We start from the raw sequence: 23,054 nt of genomic DNA, 5'->3' as shown, positions 1-23,054 counted from the left end.
GGCGGGAGGGAATGTGCCCGGAATGTTCCCGCAAGCACATGACCCCGACACGTTTCTGAGCCTCCAGGTGAGCGCTGAGAAAGCCAGGCCACGAGGAAAGGCAGGAGGCGCGCCCCGCGGCCGAGCCGGGGAGACAGAAGGGACGCGCCCGTGGCCTCGGGGGCCTGTCAAGGGGCCTGTGTTGGGGACTGTTCCAGCTAGCATGAAAGGAGGAGAGCCTGTGGCTGTTGTCTCTAAGAAGGGAGTGTGTGCGCGAGCAGATCACAGTGAGACTGTCATTAAGGCCTGATTGCTTGCCCTGGTATCTGGTCATTCAACAGGAGGAAGTAAATCCTCCATTCAAAGCTTAGGCCAGGGTGCCAATATGGGGCACTAAAATGCAGCTATGCAGAGGAGAAGCCCCTTATGAAGGTGCATTTCATGTCCCCTCCCCCAAATGGGGTGAGAAGTATGAGGGAAGTCAGCTGTACCCTGTTGTGTCACTGGAAAACCTGGAGATTGGCTTTAAGCTCGCTTTCCACCTGGTGATAATCTAGAGTGCAACCTTAAAGAGCTGGCAGCCAGCATCACTAAAGGTCAGAGAAAAGTGCCTCAGTATTTGTCAATGTCTGTCAATGGTGGGGGAAAAAAAAGGTAGCTAATGAGATCTTCCTAGTGGGGAATTCTCAACCTGGCTGACATTGGAAGCGACTTGTTTTTTCTTTCTTCTTTCTTTTTGTTTTCTCTTGCTCCTTATTTTAACTAAGGTGCAGATTTTGAGGTGTGGCTTTGGGGGCCTCTGTGAAACTAACATTTTTGCCTCTGCTGTTTTCTGGGATCATGGGTAGGAGTGATGAGGGCATTTGACATAAATTGATGAAAACCTGGTTTAGGTTCTTTTTCACCTACTGGATGAAGTTCATATAATTTAACAGGCCATTTCTTACTAGGCTTTCTGGCTCCCCCCCGCCCCCAATCACCAGGCCTTGCTGTTTAGTCAGACATCTACCAAAAAAGTAAACATGAACTGATGTCTACCTATCTGACCTTTTAAGGAAAATCCTCACATAGAAAAAGTACAATTCCCACATGGAGGCATATCCACCAAAATTCTAACTTTATCAATTTTTAAAAATAGCATCTATTGATTTTTCAATTAAAGTTATGTCTAACTATTGGAGAACATTTCTAAATTATAGAAAAACCACAAAATGCCCATAGAATCCCACCATTCACAGATAACTTTTCTGAACACATTAAAATTTTTTTTTCTTCTGTAGGATCACATCATACATTTTGTGTAACCATCTTTTTTTTCATTAATTAATATAATGTAAATTTTTTATTCCACTAATTACTTTTTATAGCATGATTTTTAAAATATCAGCACATTGCTTTTTTATGTCAACAGCGTCAGAGCTTCAGTTGACATTCCAACACATCTTATTTTTTAATCTTAGTAATTTCCAAATAATATCATTAATTTACACTGATGCTTTACTTTTTCTTGTTGTAGTGAACAAAAGAATATCTAGTTTTTATACGTTTTCTTGTAGAAGAAAAGTAAACAATGTGGACCAAAAAAAAAAAAAAAAAAAAAACTTTTTATTCTCTGTTATAATAGAGAGAAAATGCGGGAATTTGATTTCTACTAGCTCTGATTGCTGAGTTCAGTGTTTATGTCCTTAAACTCTGAAAGGGTGGGTCTATGTTTCCCTTTGGAGTAGATTCTATTGTGCAGTGAAAATATTGTGTGCTTGAATTGGCTCCAACCAAATGCACTGTCCCTAATAGAGAAAAAAACACATGCAAATAAAAGACACACACACTTGCCAAACCATGCATATACCACCCTCCTCTTTGCCCTGAGACTCTTGGCACAGATCATTTGGATGCACCCAATGTACTTTTTCTGTCTCAGTGATCCCACCTACAAGAGGAAATACACTTAGATTGCTTCATTATTAAAATATTCCAAATAACCCCCAAGATATGGAAGTGGGTGCTGAAAGAGACACCTTTTCCCTGGCCAAATGTTTTCTTGAACTGATGAATGTTCAATATTCCTTTTAAGGACATTGAAGGGCAGACTTCATGTCCTCCATGCCAACCTAGTTCATAGAAATTAAGACTTTAAAAAAATCAGCATTACCTTTGGGGTCTGGATCAATGCCCTCTTAAAACATTTTTGGCCTGCCTAAAAATGCAATTTCTTGACTGATCAGATATGCAGCCCTTTAAAAAGGCACTCCTTTCTTTTGTACTTGGATTTCTTTCTATGCAATATAAAAGAGAAAGAAAAATCACAACTTACTTTCATACAAAACTGGATACATGTCCGCTCGTCAACTTGATATGAGACACAAAGCATAAACAAGCCAAGATAGGCCACTAAGCAGACCTGCAATGGAGAAAAGGGAAGAAAGGATGTTATCTCAGCAAGTTGTGCATGCGAATCACATCAATATTAGTGTCTTTCACCAGTGACATCCACGTGATCAAGCTGTCCATTTTATTTACTTTACGTGCTGTGGTTTTTCTTTCTCAGTTTGTGGAATACTGTTTTTACAATAGTTGAATCAATTTATTTCAATATAGCCACTACTTATTAAGTCCTTTTGATGTACCAGTTGCTATACAAGCTCCTTAAGAGTATATGATGATAAATAAAGTTTACTCAAGCTTAATCAGTTTATAGTCCAGCACAGGCCAAAATAAATGCACACACTATTCTAAGGCAGGGTATTATGTGTCAAATGCTCTTCAGAGAAGAACAAAAAGAGGAAGAAATTACATTGAGTTGGACAAGAGAAAAGGCTTTACCCAAGAGATGGATTTGAAATGGTCCTGAAAAGGGATATTAATGATCATTAACATCAGCTAAATACTTGCATATGCTGGGACTCTTCTAAGTGCTTTATGTGTATTTCCTCCTGTAACAGTCACAGAACTCTGTAAGGTAGGTGCTATTATGATCCTCGCATCGTAAATGAGAAAGTGGAGGCACAAAGCTAGTGTTAATAAAATAATGGAACCAGGATTCAAACCAGGTAGCCTGGATGAAAAGCGTCAGCATGAATAAAAGTGCGGAGGTAGGACTGCACAAAGAATTTGTGGAAATGATAGCAAATGTGCACCCATAGTTAAAATAACAAAATACAGAGCAAAAAAGGGAGGATGGAAATCTGAGGATGTGGGATTGATTTGGTAAGTAGTGGCACTCCCTTGAAAATGCTGGAGTGGGGGAATGACCTGATTAGAGACAGGTTTCAGGAAAATGAGCAGTGGTGTTGGGTGGGTCGGCAGGGAGAATGTCAGGATGTTACTTTTACTAATCTGAGCAAGATTAATATATCAGGTGGGCCAGAGCCCAGTTGGTGGCAGGCAAATTCAGAGAAAGAGCTGGGGGGACAGGCATAGTCAAAGCAGAATCTGTACGCATTGGTTAAAGCATGACTGATGGGGGAACCTGCAGAGGGAGAAATAGAAAGCGACCTCCAGGTTTCTGAGAGTCAGTGATGGAAAGAGGGTGGATGTGAAAGAAGGCTGCCTGGAGGAGCAGCGACTTTGAGAGAAGACATACTTGATTTGTTAGTCAAACTGGATTCTCTTTTTCATAAAATGGAGTTTCAAAACGATGATTTAGAGTTTCTAATCAAAGCATATCTATTCACATTCAATTCTGGAAGGCTTAAAATGCTGATAAAGTTCTATACTTTTCGATAGAAAACATAAGCAACAGAATTTCATTTTCTGATAAGCACAGTTTTCCTAAAGACAGATGTTGGAAAGGTTGATGAAGAGTAACCCAGCAGGTCATTAAACAACTGGTTTGGTAATATTCATAATTCCTACCCCAGGGCCAGCTTGAAACCATAGGCAATCCTGTTAGGGTGGTAGAGCTGTTTGCAAAGCCAACATAGCACTTTAAGGTAATATTTCTATCCAGTTCTTCCCTTGGTTACACAATCAATAGGCTGCCCGTGCCCTCATCGGTTCCCAAGTTGAGAGTTGTTCACATTTCTACTGCACCATGAAGCCAAAAGCCAAGCCTTCTTTTAGTACAGGCTGTTTCCAGGGTTTTCCATCATTAGGACTGGCGGCATGGTTTAATAGCAGCGGATAACATGTGCAGTGGAGGGACACAGCATTAAAACATTGAGCACGGCATGGACTGGAGAGGTCTGGAGAGAAAACAAAGCCGACAGGACCTAGGGCGGCAGCTTCTTAGCAGAGGGCTGGCAGATGACACACTAATGAGCCTAAAGTTATTTGTGTAGCTCCTAATGTGGGCGACATTCCCAAGTCAGGGATGAAGTTTTTTTTTTAAAGCTCACTTTTAAAAAATACTAAATTGGGGTATAAGTTTGATGAGGCCTCTAGGGGTTTACTATGTATTTTCACATTCAGAACTTACAGCACTTGAAACAATAGAAGAAAGACCTCCTTTTTGTTTATTGGCGACAAACCAAATTGAGGCTTCTAAACCTGCTTCTATGGGGATTATTATATCCCTAAGCACATGCCTGTGAGTTTCTGTCTGCAGGTGCACGGGGTCAGGCTGTCTCCCACAGAACTATCTTTGTCCCTAGAGACTGCTGTGCTGAAGTTGGCAATTGCCAAGACTTTCCTTTTTGTCTTTACAGGAGAGACATTCCAATAATAAGGCCTAACTGACCAGCATCTTAAAAATCTGATTTCGGTGCCTCTCCTTGAGCAAAATTTCCCAGGTCAGCAATAGCTACTTCTTTAAAGCCTTCATTTAGCCTGGTTGCCAGCAAGAAGTTGCATAGGAACACAGGATCTCATTCTAGAGCATTTCACTTATTCAGTGGACAGAGGTTTATTAAGGACACACCATGGCCAGACCGTGTGCTATTGTGTGACCCTGGGAGATGAGAAGTGAAAAACATAGTCCCTCATCCCAAGAACTATCCAGCCTCCAAGGATTCTCAGTCCTGCGGGAAAAGAAAGGAGAGTAAAGCTACAATATCGTGTAAGGCGAGAACCACGTCTGCTGTAGAAATACACAGAAGGGGTAAGGTACCTGACGGAGATGTGGGGAAACTTCCTGGAAAGATGGGTTTTGAAGGATAAACAGAAATGAGTTAGAAGGAGGGTGTGAGGAAAGGTATTATGGGCAGAGAAAGTAAAAGTAGGGGCTACGGTAAGGAGAAATGTAGAAAATATTCAAGAATTCTTGTAGGGCCAGTGCAGAGAAAGACAGGAACTGCAAAAGGTGTGTTTGCAGAGATGAACGAAAGACTTTTATTTCAACTAGGACATTTTAAGCAAGGGAAGGGTGTCATCAACTTTGCCTTTTAGAATGGTCCTTCCATCTGTGAAGAATGGATTGAGTGGGGGACTATTTGGGGTGGGAGCACCAGCTAGGAGACTGTTCTCCTGTGGAGAACTGATGAGCACCTGCGCTCAGGTAGAAGTGGGGAAGGAGAGTCCGTGTGTTTGAGTGACAGGAAGGAAGCCGAATCCAGAGGCTCTAAAGACCGGTTAGATGTAAGGGCTGAAGAAGAGAGAGGGGTCCGGGAGGTGCTCAGCTGCCTACCTGACTTGAGTTGCCAGGTGGGTGGTGTAGACATTTAAGGAGAAACAGGATACAAGAGGAGGGGCAGAATGGGAGTGGAGATGATGATCCCACACGGACCCAGAGCTCAGCCACAGGGGCCTAGAGTCAGGAACCAGGTCTGGGCTGGAGACAGGGATGTGTCAGTCATCAGCGTATGTCATGGAAACACTGGCCCATCCAGAGAGAGGTTAGTGAAAGCAGAAAAGGGCCAAAGAAGTCGCACAGTTAGGAAGAACCTTTGAATCTTTTGAACAGAAAGCATCTCCCATATATTTCTTATAATTTTGGTTGTACATCAGTCATACCTAAAAATTATGAAACTGTCCTTTTGGATTTTTGAAAGCTTCACGTCTAGGTCTTTTTGTAAGGTATTTGCTATAAAGCTTCGATTAATTCAACATATTTTAATTTCTTGGCCTTCTGATAGGGCTCAGTAGGTTCTGGGAGGGGGGGTTGCTTTCATTTTCTTACCTATAGCTTTGCACCTTCTAATAAGATTTCTTTGTCAGAGAGTTATTGGTGTTGAGTGTAAGCACGTTTTAGAAGGGTAGTAGTTGTTGAATACTTAAAACTGAAGGCTTTATGGCCATGGCAAGGAAAACAGTTTTCTCATGCCAGACCAAGGGTCTTGTTTCCTGAGCTGGCAGGACGTGCCAGGAAGACACGGTGTTCTGGCTTCCCAGGTGAGGAAGGGGGGCTCATGTTAATGAGCAGCGAGACCGGCCAGGCTACCTGGAACAACGTTCCTGGAGTCCAGGCCAGAGCTCCCATGAGCTATGGTGAGGTGAGGCCTCCGGGACAGGCAACAGGCAGTTAAGGTTTTCAAGAGAGACGGCTCTCCTTGGACCAGGCACCCAGTCCTGAGGCAGACGGGGGTTGTCAGAGCACACAGCCAAGTGGGAAGCGGGTCGCACTGGGAAAACTAGTCCTGAGAGGGCAACAGAGCAGCCAGCATCTTATAACAAGATTTAGTCCATGCATCGGTGGATAATTACGTTGATAAGAAGAGCTTAAAGTGACGTCTTTCACAGAAAAACAGAAAAAGACAATAATCATCATTTTAACCTATCTTTCGATTTGTATTTCTACGATTTGGGTAGTGTAGAGAGAAAACCTAAGTCCTAAATTTCACATTCTGTCTGAAGATATGTTTTGTCTGTACAGAGTGAAGTCAGCACTCTCTCTTGTGAGTTAGAAAGTTGAGCAGGGTTGAAATGTTCTCTGAATGTTAAATGCTTTTCTGTGGCTGTATGAGTGCTGCGTCTTGTCAAACATTGCCTTTGTTTTTGTGATCTGGCCTATTGTCCCTGCAGTGGTGCCTTTGGAGGGTTGGTGAGAATAAAAGGCAGAAGGTGGCCCAGTGTCTTGGAGATTTATCTACATATTAATTTTTTTTCCTTCTCGTTTTGTCACAGCTAGAAGGTATCACCCTAAAACATTTTGTGAGAATGAGAATTATTGGTATTTACTGTCTCCATGTCATACGTATTTATATTCTGGTCTTGTGACATTCACACAACCTCCAATTTATTTGTTTTCTTCTTTTTGTTGTTGACAGAGCTGCTTGACAGGGTTGTCTGGGGAATACAGCCTTCCCCTGTCAAATGCCTTTCAATGTTTCTCTTCTCCTTCCATCCCCCCCTTTCATTTGTGTACGTGAAATTCAACTCTATTTCTGTAAGTTAATCAACTTTCACCTGCGTATTTAAAGTGCTTTAATTCAATCAATACAGTACCAAGATGAGCTCTCTTCTCATGTTTGCACAATCAATTGATCAACAAGAGAAGTAGCAGAACTATAAATGTTTCTCTGGATATTTCTTAAGAGAGCTTCTATGGATTGTCATCTATTTAATATAATCTAAGGAAAAATATTAGAAGGCATTTTCAACAAGTGATAAATATATTGCAGTCTGTCAACTGAGTGTAGTCTCACTCAGGAGGATTGTTAACACATAATGTATGAGAAAATTAAATAACATGAAACAGAACATTTCTTAAGGATCTATTAAAGGTTGCTTATTGGATCAAGATTTCAGAGGGATTAGAGAGAATGTTTTATCATGACTTAAACATTTTTACTGGATTCTCATTGCCATTGCCTTATGGTAAGAAAAAGTCTGACAGTGTGGTTCAGCATCACTTGAAGGGCTTGGTAAAAGCCGGTCCCATCCTCAGAATTTCTGATCTAATAGGTCAGGGTGGGAACTGAGAATCTGCATTTCTAGCAAATTCCCATGTAATGCTGTGGTCCTAGGGCCACACTTTTGAGAACCACCAGTCTAAGCTATAAACATAGTCTTCCAAATGCTGATGCCTGGTGTGGGGTTTACCGAAACGGGTCCAGCACGGTACACTAACTAGTGGAATTTCCTATAGAGAATTGTTTATTATGAGCAATTAATAATACTAATATCTACTATTTATGGGCATTTACAAAGTTTTAAGCCCAGAGCTAAATACTTTACATACATTCCTGCATATAAGTGTCTCAAAAATGCATTTTACAAGGGAAAGAAAACTGAGGCTTCTGAAATGTAAAAGGCTAGGTATACATTCATTGCACCTGATTTTTTTTTTATTACTATTGGGTAATAAAGGTATTGGCTCCAATTATTTTTCCACGAAGAAATTTAGTCTTTGCTATTGTAGGAGTCCTTAAAATGGGGCAGGGGGAGCCTTATGTCTTCATTACACTTAAATATGACATCATTGCAGAGCCTGTAGCTACAATGCATGTGGTCAGAGGTTGGGGAGCATCTCTAACTCATCAAGTACTGGGATGTGGCATTCTGCTACTGTTGACAGGCATCAGCCACTCCAATCCAAAGCAAAGCAATCACTTCCAAAATTGTACCGTCTCTACAGTGGCATGATGGTAAATGTTAAACAACCAGTTGGGGAAGCGCTATTTGTAGCCTTTGCTAATTTCCATGGTGTAAATACTTCTACTGTGGCTGATTTCAAGGTACGAGTAGGAAGTCATTGAGCAGAACTGGGAAGAGATGCATGCAGTCAGCTTTCACAAGCCCAGTGGAAACACTGGAGCACCTCTACCACATTGTCTGCCTCCTCTGTGTCCCTTCTTTGACAGAAGCATTTGGTTACCAAGTGGGATTGGTTCGTAGCTAAGTTTGGCACATTACTCTTTATTAATTGTTGGGAATCTCTACAATCAGCTTACAGAATCAGTATAAAGGTGCAGAAGGGAGAGCGAAGGAGAAATTGCAGTTCTTATTTTCTGATTTGTGGAAATAGAGTAAGAGTGGTCACAACATGATCTTTGAGATCTTGCTATCAATGGCCACCCCAATCTAGGTATCCCGCCCCAACTGATTTTAGCTCGACAGCCTTTATTGTGGTAGGGACCGGGAGTATGAAGAAGCAGCAGCAGATATGGTCTTTGCTCTTTAGAAGTTTACAGTTTAATCCCCGCTTTGCCGAAGGTCAGGAAAATCGACTGCCATGGGTGATGTCATTTGATCAGCGAGGCCAGGCGTGCAAGTGAGCAGAGAATAGCACCTCCCGCCTAACTGATCACGTACCAAAATCCTGAGTCCTTTTTACATGTAATAGACATTGAATCAGCTGGTTTTGTTTTTTACAATGCATTATGTTTTAAAGGCAAAATTTTTGATGTTAATCAAATGGGACTTAAATATGATAGAATTATGAAGGATATCCCCTTCCTGTATTTATTATTATTTTTAATTATATTTTAGGTAAAAGCAAGATAAAAGAACTCAGAAATGTACTCTTTATCCTAATTAGATAAAGTGAGAAAGGTGAAAATAACTCTCAGAATCATGAAACATTAAGTAACAGTTCATTCAACAAGTGATAACTGCTTATATGGTTCCTTTCAAATTAAATATAGAACTATAAGTATAATTAAGGAGACAGTGCTGCATAGTGGAAAATTTGTGAGCTTTTAAGTTTGAATCTTGACTCTATTATTCTACTAGCTAAATGATCTGGATAGAGTTATTTATTTTTAGCCTTAGTTTCCCTATCTACAAAACGGAGACAATAATGCTTCCTTTTGATAGTTAATCCAAGGATTAATGTAAAGAAGGTGTCTAATGCCTACCATATAGCTACAGAATAACTAGTAATGATGACTATCATCATTGTCATTGCAACTAGACTCACTTTTTATTAATGTATTGAGTATTAATTTATTAGAATAGACCAAAATTAGAGTATATGTAAGGGCTACTACATGTATTATCAACATAGCCATGTTTAGAATTGATGACACATGTAGCGTCTTGGTTACATATACCATGCAGTCTACTTTGCATTTGCACATACAAGGCAGTCAATAAATATTTGTTGCATAAATAAGTAAATCCATTTATTTAGTAACTACTTTTGAGCTACTTTTGCTTTCATAGCAAAGACCCACTTTTCAAAAATCTTTCTAATAATATTGACATAAATAGTTTGCAAATACCTAAGAATTATTATAAATCTTTTTCTGCTTCTTTTTATTTCTGCCACAACCTATTTATTATCTACTACCCAGGAAATGCCAATCTTAGTAACCATGTTGAGCTCTATATGTTTCTCTGATTACACTATTGTGGTTTTACAAAGACAACCATTTAATTTCTGAAAAAAAATGCTGTTAAATTAAAAATAGTTTCTGGACATAACATATCCAAAATTAATATTACTTAAAAAAAACACAAGTGTTTCAGCCAAACTTAGTGCACAGATATTCATAGCAAATTTCAGAAGTAATAAGGGTGTACATATTAAGATTGAAAATCAACCATAGGGTTTATGGTAGAATTTACCATCAAGATGAGGGGAACACTGAATATTAGTGGACCAGTATTAATACTCAGAGCACTGATCATTATCTTGGAAAAATGTTTTTTCTTGGTTTTATCAAACAAAGCTCAAAATAGTAGCTTCTTTTCCACTACGAGCAAAACTATAGCTAGGAACAACTTTTTACATCTAGGAAGTTTTGCAAAGGACTGTTTTATTTGGCCTATGATCTATCCAGAAGGCATTCAATGCCTTTTCATTTGTCTTAGGGATCTACAACCCCAGAGTGTCACTGATTTTACTCTTTTTTTTTTTCATTACAGTAAAAGTTGCCGATGGAAAGCTCTAGTGCAGAAATCCTCTGTTTATGGAAGAACTAAGTTCTGCCTGCCCCTGAGGGGTTTGGGTTTCGACACACACAGAGCCTCATCTGTGCATTTCCACATCTTTCTGGGGAGTTGGGGAAAACAATTTGTAATATTGATTTTGCAAAGATGACCTGCGAGATTATTTTTTAAAAGAAGCTGGTGGAGTTCTAAGTCAAAATTTCTCAGTGAAAAGTCAATGGTAGGTGATAAATTCTATCACAGAAAAGTATTTCCTTTCATGATCTAAAGAGAAAAGACACTTGTTCAACTACATCTAAATTTAGCCCATTTATTACATCCACTCAATCTTTTTCTCCCCCTTTATAATTGTCCTTTTGCCTGAGGAGTTGATATCTGGAAGGTCTATGTCTGAATTACTATAAATGTAAGTATTTTTCATACATGAGTATTTAAAGCAAACCAAAGTAAATGATTTATGTGCTAATTAATTAACTTATATTAATAATACAAAAGTAGGCCTGTCCTCACCTACAACTTTGCTAAATCTAAGTCTCTTTGGAAAAGACATTGTAAAAATAAAATTTTTAAGAATCCATGCAGTAATTGTTAAGGAAATTATGGCTTATGCAATTGCCAGAAATGACAGTGGCTTCACCTGCTCTGTTGTGATGAGAGCTCTGATTGGTTGGCAAGGAAGTATGGAGCATTAAGGAGCACTCACATACCAGGCCGAAGTCCTTAGTATGGCTAGACACATCCTTTCTAATTTAAAGTGGTAGGTTTTATCATAATTTTAAATTATCTGATTACCAGAATTTTATATATTTTTTCTTGAATTTTTTCCCACCAATGTTGCATTGTAACTTGCATTGCTATGTAGTTTAGCCAGATCTGTTGTACAAACACAGAAAGAGTGGGAAGAAAAATGTGCTTGGTCAAGTGACTGCCCTATTTCTCAATACACATTGTGCTTTGCAGATGTTCACTCATATCTCATATGTTGCTTTGTAAGATATTAGAAAACTACCCTGATGCAACTGGTAAAAAATGAGTTAGAACTTGTGACCAGCAGCTGGATGAGGGGAGTGTGAATCCCCCAAATCCTATGGATATAGTGTGCTCTCCTTGATGTTCCTGCCAAAGTGTGGCTGGAAAGCTGGGAAGATCTACAAGAGGTGTGCCAGCACAAAGTTGCTACAATTGATAATTTCCAAAACTCTTGCTTGAAAACGATTGCAAATAACTCATCATTTAAAACCAATGAATCCCACAGCTAAGTGTTTCATCAATTCACAGAAAACTGAGAAGGGAAATTCAACAACTATCCCAGTATATGACTTATCGTGGAGACCTTCAGGTAGAATACCTTTTGTTTGGGTTTCATTTTCGTATTACAACACAGATTTATTTGTGTATCTAGGTGAAGATTCATATTTTATAGGAACTGCTGGGAATTTTTGCAATTACATCCTCAAAAGACTGAATAAGCACAAACAACAGAATTGTGAAGTAAAGTTGGTTATAGATGAAAACAGTCCTAAGACACAAATTATACCCTTGACCTAAAATGTCTTTTTCCTTCCTTACCTACCCAGGATAGTACTCCTCCTTCAATCATTATATTCATTCTTCAAACCCTGCTCACGAATCTCCTCTACTGAGAAAGGGTATCTTTTATATGTTACTTACTTTGTATACATAAGCTCGTTTATTCCCCCAAACAATGCAATAAAGAAATAATATTACCCTATCTTATAGAAAACTGGCTCAGAGAGGTTAAGAAACTTTCAAGTTGATCCAAGAAGAGTTTTAGAAAGCATCAAGAGATTTTATTTCTGCGTAATATTAAGGACTAAATTATATGAAAGTTCTCTCACTATACAACACTTTAAAAGGCTGGATAAAATGTAGCAAATGTCCTTTATACTAATATCAGAGTTAGCAAGAAAAATATTATCCAAGAAATTGACAAGGGTGAAAATCAAACCAAGGAGGGAGAAGAGTACAGGAAGAAAGCTGCCCAGTCTTGGCATCAGAAAGTTCTTGGTTATAACAGCCACACAGGCCAAGAGCGCCGTAAAGAGATGGAACTAAGACTATGGCATATAGGCAGGCCCCTTAAGTGGCTACACCTTTATAGGATTAGAAAATAATTATCCTGCTAGCGCTGGAAGTTATCAAAAAAATTTTTCTGTCTCAGCTGATGGGGGTGGAGGATTTGAGTTTTTTCTGCTACTTGCATGATTCTGGGACCTATTAAGATGAGAAAGTACCATGAAAGTGACCCTGGGGAGAAAAAGCTTGTTTATTTCAACAAACAAATTGTAAGGAGGATAGGGAGACAGTGAGAGAGAATAGAAAGGAGAAAAGGGCAATCTTTGAGTAAAGGAGGCACAAGAAATATACAAACCAGTTGCAGTGTATATATCTTATCGGGATCCTGATTTTGACAAACCATGAAGATTCATGAGTTAATCATGGATATTTGAACACTGGCTTGATTGTAGTAAGAAATTAACTTATTAAGTGTAATATTGATATTTCGATTATTTTTAGTCTTCATGTTTTGACTTACATAGCAAAATATTTATGCATGAAATGATATAAAGTCTGGGATTTACTTCAAAACAATCTAGTATGTGGTGTATGGGTATGGAGGAAGTATAGGAGCATACAGATGAAACAAGATTGAGCAGAAGTTGATAACTATTGAAGCTAGGTGAAGAGAAGGTAGAGGTACTTTATACAACGCGGGTATGCTTGAAATTTTTCATAATAAGTAGGTTAAGAAAAAAAAGTGGCTCTAGGCCTGTGATACCATTGGGACATATGGCAAGACAAAACCATCTGGAAAGGTTACACCCTCAAGTAGGCCACACAAAATTATCACACAGAGAGGGAAGATGAACTCAACAAAACAAAATTGTCAAATGCATGAAGAATTAATTTATTAGTGAAGGCCATCACTTGCATGCATGTATGTATACACACACACGCACACACACACACACACACACTCACTCTAAGAATTAAAGCCAGAGAATTACAGATAATGAAGCTAATAGGCAGAGCCCATAAAAAAGTACATTCAAGATAATTAAAGACATGCAGGAAGGAATTAAAAACATGAATAAAGAACAGGGTACTTTTAAAAACACCAGGAATATATGAAAAAAATCAATCACATCGAGATGTTCTAGAAATAAAAAATAGAATTGCTGGAATTAAAAACTCAGCTGACAGGTAAAGGGCAGATCAAACCCAACTGAAGAGGGGAATAGTGAAGTAAAAGATCTCAGAAAACAACCGAAAATACAGCACAGAGAGGAAAAGAGAGATGAAACATAATGGAGAGTTTAATAAATAGGGAAGATAGAATAAGAGTGTTCTAAATGTACCATGATAGCAGTTCCAGACGAAAGGACTAAAGAGAAGAAAGAAAATATTTGACAAAAAAAAAAAAAAAAAAACCTGAAATCTTTTCGTAATTGATGAAAAACACAAAAATCTTATTAATAGATTCAGGAAGCATAACCAGTCCTTGTAGGATAAACAAAATAAGACTCCACATTTAGACACATTATAGCTAAACTGTAGAACACCGAGAACAGAGAGAAAATCTGAAAGCAATCAAGAGAAGAGGCATGTTACCTATAAAGGAACAACAATTAGACATTTAGTAGACTTTTTAGCAAAAATTACAGTCCAAAAATAATGGAATAATATTTTCAAAAAACTGAGAAAAAACAGCTGTCAACCCAGGACTAGAGGAATGTTTTATAATCATTAACTTGTATGTAGCTATTAGAAAGACTAAAAATATTAAATGAAAATGGGCAGACTCATAAGGAAAAATAAACAAATCCACATAACTTTGGGAAATTTAGTACGTATCTCTCAGTGACCTTTAGATTAAGCAGAAAAAAAAGTCAGTAAGGATGTGGAAGATTAAACATGATTAACAAGCTTAATTTTAAAATACAGAAACTAAAGCCCAAAATTAGAGAATTCACATTTTTCCAAGTATTCATGGAATGTTTATAAAAATTTGCCACAAAGAATTGATATTATGATAAACATATGAACTGGGCACAAAGCAATTAAATTAAAATCAATAATCAAAAGACCCCCCCAAAAAGACCCAAATAAATAGAGAGATCTTGTTTGCTCATGGATGAAAATACAAAAAGTATTTTTCTTAGAACTTGAAAAGCCAATTATGTATGGAAGAGAAAATGGCTAGGACTCACCAAGACAATTTTGAAGAAGAATACGATGAAGGAGGAACAGGTTGGGGATGGGTTGCTGTCCTATCTTCCTTATATCAAGATACATTATAGTGTTATTTTGATTTGGACAATGTGGCATTGGCACAGTCATAGCCAAATAAAACAATGGAACCGAAGAAAGTCACAGATCAAATGTAATATGGAAACTTGATAGATGATAAATGGGCATAAGAGATTAGTGTGGAGAGGTCTGATTGTTTATTAAATGGAGCTAAAACAATTAGCAATTTATATGAGAAAAAAATATAGACCCTACTTCAAATCACATGCAAAAAGTTAGACCACTTAAAGATATAAATACAAACAGCAAACTTTTAACATTTTTAGAAAACAGTATATAAAAAAATATCTTTATGACCTTGGGGTAGGGAGACATTTCTTTAAACTATATCAAAGCACATACCATAAAAAGGATTGATAAATATAAATACATTAAAATTAAATATTTTTCATTACAAAAGTACCATAAACAAAAGACATGATACCAACTAGAAAAAGATATTTGCAGTACCAAACCCACAAAGATTCAGTAGCAAAAGTAACGAATCCTATTAATATAAATAAGCAAACAACCCAAAGAAAATATTAATATTTTTGAATAAATAAATGATAGAAAACAAAATAAAATGGCCAACCAACATAAAATATGTTAAACTCCAGTAGTGATCAAAAAATGCAAATTAAAATAAGATACCATTGCATACAAATAAGGTAGGTAAAAAAAAACAACCCTGATTTACCATAGGTGGGAATGTAAATTAGTCCAATTTGATTTGGCAATATCTAATAAGTTGAAGATGCCTGTATCTTATGACCTAACAATTCAACTTCTAGGAATGTGCCTTAATGAAACTTTGAATATGTGAACAAGAAGCCATGGGATCAAGAATGTCCACTGTAATATTGTAACTGCAAAAAAAAAAAAAAAATCAATTTGAAAACAACCTAAATTTTCATCAATAGGAGAATACATAAATTACCTATCATCTATTCCTACACTGAAATACAGCATAGCAAACATGAATGAATGGATTCATGTATTATTATGAATAAATCTCAAAAACAATGTTGAGCAAAAATGATATTATGACCCCCTTTATATAAAATTTAAAACATAAAATAATTATTAGTTATGCATATATACATACTTTGTAAGTATGAAAATAGGCATAGGCATGATTAATATCAAACTCAGGATAGTAGATACCTCTAGGGAGGAAAGGAGGAGTGGAAGAATGTGATTAAAAAATAAAACACGGGGGACTTCAAAGCACTGTAATGTTTTCTTTCAAAAAAAACCCAAAGCAATTCTAACAAAATATTAAAATTTGAAAAAGCTAGGGATGAATAAGTGGTTGTTTTATTACTTTCTATATGTTAGTATAGAATTGAAAATTTTTATAATTTAAAAAAATCATAGAATTGCACAGCATTGCCCATACTTGTTCAAACTCACACAAAAATGAGAATTCATAATCATTATCAAACATTTTTTTGCAAATGGTTATAAATTAGTAGAGCCGAGATTCTACCCACACTTGTCTTACAGCAAAGCTAGGACCCCTCCTACAATTTCAGGCCCCCTTTCCTTTCCTTTCCTGATCCTTCCCTGCAGGGTTAATCATGCCCTCCTCTGTGCTACCACTGTTAGCACTTGATTATTTAAACTCTATTGTAGTTGGTTGTTCATGTGTCTCCTCTCCCAGACTAAGCTCCTGGGGGGACCATCCCTGGCGTATGGAAATACAGAGCAAGAGTGGCTAAGATGTGAGACATTCCTGTTGCCCTAGAAAGTTCTCCTCTCTCTTTTACAGGCTTCCGTGCTGTGGCTTATCGGCCACCCAACTCACTCTTGTGATGACTTACCAGAAACTAATCACCAACAAGTTCTGTAAACACTTATTTTTGCAGAATAATCTATTTCCAAAGAATGTACAAGAACCAAAGCTTGTGTCCCAACATTTCTTATGAATTAACAGGAGGGGGAGAATTGTTACATATGGTATTTGTAACAAGGAAAAAATAAACAACCTATAGTTTATTTATTTCATTTTGGGATTTTTCAAGCCCTCAGGAGAGGGAAAGGAATGCTGTTCCTGTGGATTTAGCCTGTTCCAGTGGTGTAGTCATAGGTTCGATGTCATTATCCAGGCATAATTAAGTAGGCTCTCAAATGAGGTCCCAATCTAGAAGTGACTGCAGAGATAATTCTACATCGAACCCCTGGGTTCCTTAGGTGAAACAGTACAACAAATAGAAATATATTAAAGAGCATGGTATATAGAAATTGTACAGTAAATCAATATAAATTCAATTATATAACATTGCAACAGGAGGATAAGTGGGAGAACCATTTTGTTTAACTTTAAGAAAATATTATCGAGTGGTTTTTCTAATTGAGAGCACTTTCAAAAATAAACAGGGTATAAGGGAACGTAAAGTAATATATAGTAATATTACTTCTCATTAGAAAAGTGTTTGGTCCTTTTCAGTGCGAGGAGGTCAGTGTCCCCAAGCAGCCTGCCGCCTCTCCCGCCTTTCTTCCCTGGCCTCCCATGGCAACACGGGTTAGCCAGACACTGAGCTTTTTGTGATGCGTGTGAGGACGGGGAGAAGGGGAGCGAGGCTTCAGGGAGGTCTCGAGGTGGAAAAATTTGTGACGCACTGGATTTGGTGGCTGAATGAGAATTATTTATCGAGGGTTCCATCACACAATAGTTATGGTCACCCTACGTTCCCTTTTAAAATTCTAGTTGGTCTCCAAGCCCTTCATGCACACCGAAACCCTTTAAAAGGCAACTCAAACTACTTGTTCATGAAAAGATTATGAGACCGAGCCAGCCCGTGTGGGTTTGGTCCTTCTGTTTCAGAATCTGATTAACAGAAAGCTTGAGAGAAGCACAGAGACTTATTGGGCATATAACTCGTAAACTAAAATATCCCAGTTCTGTACTTCATCTGCATGCAGTCATGAAGAAATTCCTTTTCATTTATTACAATTTGTTCACCGGAGGGAGTCTGAGTTTGCCCACTGCCTTGGGAGCTCTACCCTCTCCCTGTGGGAGGCACAGTCCTCCTGCAAATTCCTTTCTGAGAGGAGAGCACCTCTGCCCTCCAACAGAAATGATGAGGACTGAAATGCTATTGCTTTTATCCTGGAAAAATGCCTCCTTCATAGCTTTCTTGGCACAGCTCAACAGGAAGATGAGGCTGAGCCTGTGCCTAATGGCCCGGTGTGCACGCCACACTTGATACTTTAGAAGGAAACCTGGTAAGTGTTATTTCCCCCCTCGTAATAAAGCTAAAATTCTCTCCCTCGTCAGAGAGTAGTTAACACATTAGCGGTCCCCCTCTTTTCTGGTCTCCTGTCATTATCTTCCATAGAAGAGAGAGGCCTTGATAATAACTTATCTTAAAGGGGTTTTTAGTGGCTCGTTACAAAGAATGCCGAATCAAACACTTTAGAAATGACCACTGAGCAGGATGCCACTTAAAAGACATCCTCAGGCTCCCTCACCACCTCTCCCAGCCAGGGGAGAGTTGCTCGTTTCTGCACCGACAGAGGCAGGCCCAACAGAGCCTCTTCGGCTGAGTCTGAGAATGCTCATTTGTGAACAGTTTGCTTTCCCATGTCCAGTCTCTTACTGGCCTTCTGCCAGCCCTGTGCTGACACACTCACATTCATGACGTTCATGGTTAGGAAGGGGCTGTGGCTCTAGCAGTGTTGGGTCAGAGAGCATCAACTTGAAACGTGCTCAAAAATCAAATGAGATATTACAGGATCCCTCTGGAATGTTAATAGCGGCCATGCCTTTTGTGGGTTACTCATTTGGGACTGAGATGGGACCAATTGTTATGAAAGGCGGAGTGTTTGACAGTTTTCATCCGTCTTCCCTTGTCTTTCCCTCTCTGGTGACTTGGGTTTGTGCACCACTGTACTCGGTAAGGGAAAAGCGGAGCCCAGCTATTTCTAAGCTGGACAAACAGAATCAAACCTATGAGAAGCTCTTGAATACGTGGGCTCCAAGTGGGGATCTAGCAAAGAGTTGTAGGCTCCTCCTAGGGGCTTTTAGATAATATTAATAAAGCCCCTGGTGGGGTCACCCCCAGGGTTTTATTCTGATACCTTCCACAGAACAAGGATCGTTCATCTCATTTTCAGTATCATCATCAAAAAGGAAAACGATGGCTGCACATTCTAAAAAGAGCTGAGAGGTGGCTTCCCTTGAGTTCTAGAAAGACTAAGTGTGAGATCACTGCCCTCCACAGGACAGCAGGCTCATCCAATGGCTGAAAATATGAGCATCCCCCAACGGTACCACTCAGCCAACCACCTTTGGCGCAGAGCTCAAGGTGTCATTAAGCTACATCTTGACATCAGGTTACTCCCTAGAGCATTAAGGCAGGCAGGACATTTACGACATGGTGGTTCCTAAGGCTTAAAGAGCTAATGCCACAACTGAAATGCCTAAGCTACCCTTAGAATCGTATTCACTTGCTGGAGCTACTTGATTTTATTTTTACAGAAATTGGACAAAAGAAACAATCTGCACACACAATGAAAACATCTTCCATATGTTTCACTACTGGCAGGAGCACAGAGCCACGCCACGCGGTTGTACCGCCAGGTGTCAGTTTGCTGGCTCAGAAATTTCATCGGAAACATTCAGACTTCTAGCTGTTCCAAGAAAGCCGTAGGGCTTTCATTAATAAGCTGCAAAATGAGCTTAAGAATCACTGAGGTGGTTGTACAAACGTATAACCCTCAACGAAAGTACGATGGCCTGAATTGTGTCCTCCAAAATTCCTATGTTGAAGTGCTAGCGCCCTAGGTGACTATATTTGGACATAGAGCTTTTAGGAGGTAATTAAGATTAAATGAGACCTTAAGGGTGGGGTCCTAATCTGGTAGGATTGGTGGCTTTGTAAGAAGAGGAGAGAGGGAGGGAGATCTTTCCCTTTCTTCACGTGCATGAACCAAGAAAGGACCATGTGAGCACACAGCAAGCAGGCAGCCATCTGCAAGCCTGGAAGAGAATTCCCACCAGACTCAGATCATACTGACACCCCTGATCTTGGACTTCTAGCCTCCAGAACCGTGAGAAAATGAATGTCTGTTGTTTAAGCCATCCAGTCTATTGTATTGTATTTTGTTATGGGAGCCTGAGCCTACAAAGACAGAAAGAAAAATATATTTTAGTTAATGCCATATGTGTAGGTGTACACACATGAATTTTAAAATTAACCGGGGTGATCGAGTGAGCTGCCTCACTCAGGCATCTGACAGTTACTCCTGCCAAGTTTTATCTCAATACACAGATATCTGAGGCTGCATCCAAACCATCTGAAAGAGGGTGTGCCTCTGAAGTAGGTTTTTATATAGTTTATGCTATAAAGCTTGTTCCTAGTATCTATTTTTTTTTAAAAGAAGTTCACTGTCAGCTTATGAACTCATTGTAACAAACCTAGCCTTGAACATTCACAGCAAGTAATAACTGGAAGGCTAAAATATGACATCATGAGGTCCCGTCCAGCTCTAGATTTTGATGGGGTTTTTGTGACCCGTACTTCTCTAGTTTGCCAGGATCTAGGCCCTAAAAATGAACTGCATTTTGCAATGAAATGATACCTACTTAAGGTTTAATGACCAGATTCCATTCTTGTCCTACAGTAACGTAGAAACATGCATACTGAACTCTTCAACATACCCTTGTGTGTATGCTTTTAATGTTGACGCTAAGCCTTCAGGACACACAACGAGCAAGTAGATCCAGTTAAAAAACACCCTTCATAGAAATGTCACAGACAAGGCTAAAGGCAAGAAAAGGCCTAGAAAACATTCACTTCCTCAGACCAAATTGAAAGTGGACATCATACTGGCAATCTATTCCATTATTAGATCAAATATTAAGGAATCCTATGCCACTGATTTCTTCATAGAAGGTAGGATTGGGATTAATAATATCAACATCCAGCATTCAGCCACATCAATATTAAAATGTCTTAATTTTTTCTAGTTAGGAGAATGTAAAATAACTCAAATGACCTCTTCTTCCTTTTTTTAGTCCTACCATTTTATAACATAAAATAAAATATCTAGGTAATGCTAAGTTAATGTGTTTTGAATACTTCTGCAACCCAGAAGCCAAAATAGAGTAATAATACATTCTTTATTATTACTTCACAGTTCTCTTAAATGTTATAAACTTAAATTTGTCTGTATTTGAATAGACAACTACAGTCAGTCCTCTGTATCTGTGGGTTCCATGTCCATGGAGTCAATCAACCAGGGATTGAAAATAGTTGGAGAAAAAAAGAATAGTTGTGTCTGTATTGAACATGTGTAGACTTTTTTTCTTGTCATCATTCCCTGAACAATACAGTCTGGGAAACAACTATTTATATAGCATTTACATTATGTTGGGTATTATAAATGATCTAGAGGTGATTTAAAATATATGGGAGGATGTATTAGACTATATGCAAATACTATGCCATTTTATATCAGGGACTTGAGCATCTGTGAATTTTGGTATCTGTAGGGGGGCCTGGAACTAATCTCCCACAGATACCAACGGACTACTGTATATAGTTTAAAAGCAGGCATTTGAAAATTCAAACAGAAGCTCTGATAAATGGCAAGTACGGAATAAGCAGACTTCAATTCAACACTTACTGACTATCCATTATGTGTCAGGGGATACATGGTAGTCCCGTGAATATATAGTATACTTAAAGTAAGAGAATAAATTATTTTATTTTTCATTTGATTATCCCAAAATTCTATGCACTAGTATTTTTATCGTAAAAAATTAAAACCAAAATGATCACTGACATTTCAAGAGTTTCCAGAGATTAACCTTCTGAGTTGAATATATCCACGAAGCAGGATTGACCTGCCACTTATTTTTTAAAAAAGAAAGAGGATTTAGGGACAACTTCCTCATTATAAAAGCACTCCCTTGACCTTAGCATATCTGGCTTCAAATGCAGCTGTAAGTAGAGGTGAAAACACATTTCTCCTGATGATTCTAAGCAGCTAATGATTTTGTTCAATCTTAACCTCCCTTATTCATATTCTATTCCTGAAATTCTTCAGCAAACATTTCACCAAATTCTTGAATATTCCATTTTATTTTCCTATACTTATTAAAATTAATTTATTTTGCCACACTAATTCAATTACATTCCATTTTTGTACTTACTACGAGAACTTCATGTGCCTATGAGATGATTTTCCTGTCATTATTTATTATACATATTCAATGGAGATTGAGTTGGGCCATGTAATTATCACTCCTCAGTTCCTAACAATCCTATGACATTTGCTATAATAAAAATTATTTCCCAGTGGTACCAGAGATGCTACATTAGGTTTTGGAAGCATATTAAAGTCCCAATATGAGGAATAATGTATTATTATGCAGTGTATTCCTAAAAATATAATTCCAGATTAGAATTTTCAAATGTCAATACTCCTTATTTAGAAAACTGACACCACTTTTAGCTTCCTGGCTTGTTGAAGGGTCTATCCAAAACCCCATGCCAAACCTTTCTCTCTTTCGTTTTTTTCTTTTCATAACAATGATCAAACCATTTAGCTAAATCATTATGTCTTGCTTTCCCTACTTATAAATTATGGATAATAACTGTATCTGTTCCTTACTTGCTATCTGTCATATGTCTACTTGTGAATTTCACAGTAGATTCTGTTTTAAAATAAATAACCACCCAATTTTCCCTTCCATTAAGTCAAGACTTAAAATAGATTTTAAAAATCTGAATACACTTGCAATTTGAATTCCTTAGAGAAAGTTAACATATGAAAACTGTTATCAAAATTCTTGACAGGACTTGTAATCATTACAGATTTATATGACGAGTTTTATGAATGACATAAAATAACAGAAATGTTCTTCTTTTCTTTTAAGCCTTGCCTTAAACTTTCTAACGTGCTTAATGTGATATGTAACTCGGGGTATTTTTTTCCCAGGGGGTGGGGTATGGAAGCAATGGAGGGAGAGTGGGGGAAGCTAAAAAGTACAATAAGGCAAAGAAATTTTCACTCTCCATAGAACTATTCCCTACAAGGGC

At 38.2% G+C, this 23,054-nt stretch overlaps 1 protein-coding gene across 1 annotated transcript in view; it reads right to left on the bottom strand.

Moving 5' to 3' along the window:
• The window catches only part of SSPN (sarcospan), a 31,544-nt gene that overhangs the window by 3,970 nt on the left and 4,520 nt on the right, over nt 1-23,054 (bottom strand). Inside the window, exon 2 of the mRNA XM_069491070.1 lies at nt 2,294-2,380. Within this exon, the coding sequence (XP_069347171.1) occupies nt 2,294-2,380 (87 nt within the window). The remainder of the gene's footprint in view (nt 1-2,293; nt 2,381-23,054) is intronic.

Source organism: Eulemur rufifrons, chromosome 16 (assembly GCF_041146395.1).
Source record: "Eulemur rufifrons isolate Redbay chromosome 16, OSU_ERuf_1, whole genome shotgun sequence".
NCBI classification, from domain to species: domain Eukaryota; kingdom Metazoa; phylum Chordata; class Mammalia; order Primates; family Lemuridae; genus Eulemur; species Eulemur rufifrons.
This window is presented reverse-complemented; position numbering and strand designations above follow the sequence as displayed.